This window comes from Hyperolius riggenbachi, chromosome 2, assembly GCF_040937935.1.
Source record: "Hyperolius riggenbachi isolate aHypRig1 chromosome 2, aHypRig1.pri, whole genome shotgun sequence".
NCBI lineage: Eukaryota > Metazoa > Chordata > Amphibia > Anura > Hyperoliidae > Hyperolius > Hyperolius riggenbachi.
In genome coordinates, this window is record NC_090647.1 from 27327062 (window position 1) to 27330221 (window position 3160).

General features: G+C 41.6%; 1 protein-coding gene across 1 annotated transcript; it reads right to left on the minus strand.

Annotated features, from left to right (window-relative positions):
• Positions 1–1862: 1862 nt before the first annotated feature.
• Positions 1863–2807, minus strand: LOC137544710 (olfactory receptor 52D1-like). The gene has a single exon (XM_068265803.1). The coding sequence runs from the start codon at positions 2769–2771 to the stop codon at positions 1863–1865; it is 909 nt and encodes a 302-aa protein (XP_068121904.1). The 5' UTR covers positions 2772–2807.
• Between the last annotated feature and the right edge of the window lie 353 nt (positions 2808–3160).

Genomic DNA, 3160 nt, shown 5'->3' on the forward strand with positions numbered 1-3160 from the left:
TTGGGAAAAAAATATCAAACTTAATTGAGGTCAAGACTAGGAGGACTTGCTTGCTGACTTTATGGTCAATGACAAATTAACAAGTGTCCTAAAAAGTTTATGAGAGTATGTCGACCCTAGATACAGCTTGAGTTACCTGGCCTGTATACATAGTTATACATATTCTACATCAGGGCCGGATCTACCATAAGGCGCTGTAGGCATGTGCCTACAGGTGCCTGATGATGGAAAGGCGGCTCACTTCCCTAACCAAGTGCCTCTCCTCTGCCTTCCTTATGCAGTGTCCTGAGTTGACACCCGAGCAGAGTGTAAATGAGGGGTTACTCACCTGACTCTCCGCATTCCACTGATGAGATCTCCCTTCAGCTGGAGGCACCTCAACTACTCAATACTGAGGTTCCTCTAGCTACTTAATACTAATGGGCAACTGAAGCTACCTATGATGGGCAAAGGAAGTAAGGGAGAAATGACAGTTGGGCCAGCCAGCACACTTGTGGTGCGGCTCGGCGAGTGTTTGAAGGTTCATGGAGGGCGAAGTCTAATGTGCCAGAACATCTGTGCCCATAGGCTCCAGTGATGTAATTCCGGGCCTGTTCTACAAACAGTATCATTTTGAACAACCAGTCCTCTGGAGCTTTTCTCCTCTCTTCTCCTTTCTGTTGTAACATATTATTCTCTGTTTCTTGTTTTCTCACTCTCATTCTTGTAATCTGGGGTGGGTGGAAAGAGAGAGAGGGAATAATTCCTTTTCACCTCTTTTACCCTGCGTTTTGTTCCACTCTTTACTGAAGACACAGATCATTGCTGACGCCACTGGGGACTGATTCTCCTCTGGCTCGTTGTATCTTATATTTATATGTGTTTGTTTACATTGAAAGGCATATCACCCCCTCCGGCATGAGAAGCTACCACCCTGTTGAAATCTGTTTTTCTTGTGTACCCTGCCACTGCCAGTCCCCCAAGAGAGAAGACATGCCTTTAACTATCCCCTTAGTAATCCTTGCTACATTTAGTTTTCCCTGTTATACTGTTTATCTTCATAAAAAGTTGAATAAAAAAATATAAGAAACTGTGTAAAGCCCCATTTATGTGTAGTGTCAAATACTGGACTTTCTAGTACTCCAGCTCTACTGAAGTACAACTTAAAGTGGACCCAAATTAAAAATACAAGAGTTTTTCTAAATTATAATAATAAATAGCAGCCTTTTTCAGCTGCTTGATGACAAATATAAAATATTTTACATTTATTGAAGGAACCCCTCCCTTCCTTTCATATTGCCGGGACAGAATCCGGCAGACCGGTGGAGGAGATAAAAAAGAAAACAGAGGCTGCTACTGATGATGTCAAATGGGAGGTGATCTCAGCTTATGTAAGATTTCACATAGATGACGCCCCTGTGAGGGAGAGTAGCTGATGACAAACACACCCATGATCTAAAACCTCCTATTAAGCTCAGAAGTAATAGCTGCCACCTGTGTAACCCCAGTTATGAAAAGAGAAGGGTGAAAAGCATGCACTGAAATGCTCATAGGCTTGAAGGAGTGTTTATTTATCTTTGTATGTGTCAGAGTGGTGCAGCTAAATATTTTGAATCAAAAAAAAGTTTGGTTTGGGTCCGCTTTTAACCTCTGTGATGGTGGCCCTGGCCAAGAGATTGGCATTTAGATGTGTTAACAGCAAAAAAATGAGATACTTAAGAAACAGAATACTTGAATTCCTGGATAACTTATTGTAATAGAAATATATATTGTGTTTTACGATACAGGAATCTCTATAGTAAAAGCATCCTCACCCACACCATTATATGGGCATAATAATAAAGGCATGGAGTACAGTGGGATTTAACTATAAATTTCATCTCTTAATGTGTCCATATTTTTGTGCTAGATGCTACAATTTTTTTGAGATGGAACAGCTGGAACACTTTCCTTCGTATCTCCTTCAGCTTCAGACCATAAATGAGAGGATTTAGGAGTGGGGGCACCACAAAGCTTTGCACCGACATGAGAATTCTCAACTCATAAGGTAAGTTTTTTGGCTTGAAACGATGGAGGAGCACTTCAAAGAGTAAGTCGGCTACATAGTTAGTCATGGTTACAAGGTGGGGGGTGCAAGTCTGCAAAGCTTTGGTTCTGAAGTCTTTAGAAGATCGTGCGCAGACACGTAATATCTGTACATACGAAAATAAAATAAGTGATATCATCGTTATCAGGAACCCCAGAGTCAGGAAAAGTCCATAGATGTTGTTGATGGTGGTGTCAATACATGAGAGGCTAACAAGTGAGAAATTGTCACAGTAGATCTTCTGGATTGCTGAACCACATAATGGAAGTCGAACAGTCAACCAGAAGTGGATGGAAAAAGGAATGATGTCGAAAAACCAGGCTAAGACAATCAGTTTAAACACTGTAGGTAAAGACATAATTTTGTTGTATCTCAATGGGTTGCAGATACACAGGTACCGATCATAAGCCATAACGCCAAGAAGAGTCATCTCGCAGGTCCAATATGTGTGAACACAAAATATCTGGGTCAGGCAGCCAATGTAGGAAATGGTGGGGATCTGCTGAAGAAGACTTACAAAGAGATTCGGGTAGAATCCCAGACTGCCAAAAAGACCATTCAGACATAGTGCTGACAAGAAGATGTACATAGGCTCGTGTAATGCTGGATTCAATGCAACTACAGAGATGACCACACCGTTGGTGAGGAGGATCAGCAAGAAGCCAAGTAGTGTCATCACACTGTAAAGGTATCTAAATTCCGCCATTTCCCCAAACTCAAGAATCAATAGCGAAGGCGTGGAGTAGGTCATGTTAGCCATTATTTTTCCTTTTATGTGTGCTCAGAACCCTGAAAATAGAGCCATAAAATGTCAAATGGATCGGAAAGTTTCTCCATTAAAGAGTAACTGTCAGGCTGCAGAAGCTAATTTAAACCTCTATTCTCCTGTGTTAAACAGTTTAGAAGGAAGCCCAAAAGCAATTAGTGAAGATAAAAATCTCAGTTACCTTTGATGTGTGCTTATCAGCAAGGCTGTTATTCTTAAGAAGACGCAAGCCGCATACCATACTGCAAAGCATTCTGGGGCTCTCCCCTCGGCTGCTAATGAGACGTTACAGCAGCTTGTAATCGCTTAGCACTGATAAATCTCAGGCA

Bases quoted from the DNA above. Each gene is read 5' to 3' on its own strand.
- LOC137544710 (XM_068265803.1), bottom strand. From the start codon at position 2,771: ATGGCGGAATTTAGATACCTTTACAGTGTGATGACACTACTTGGCTTC.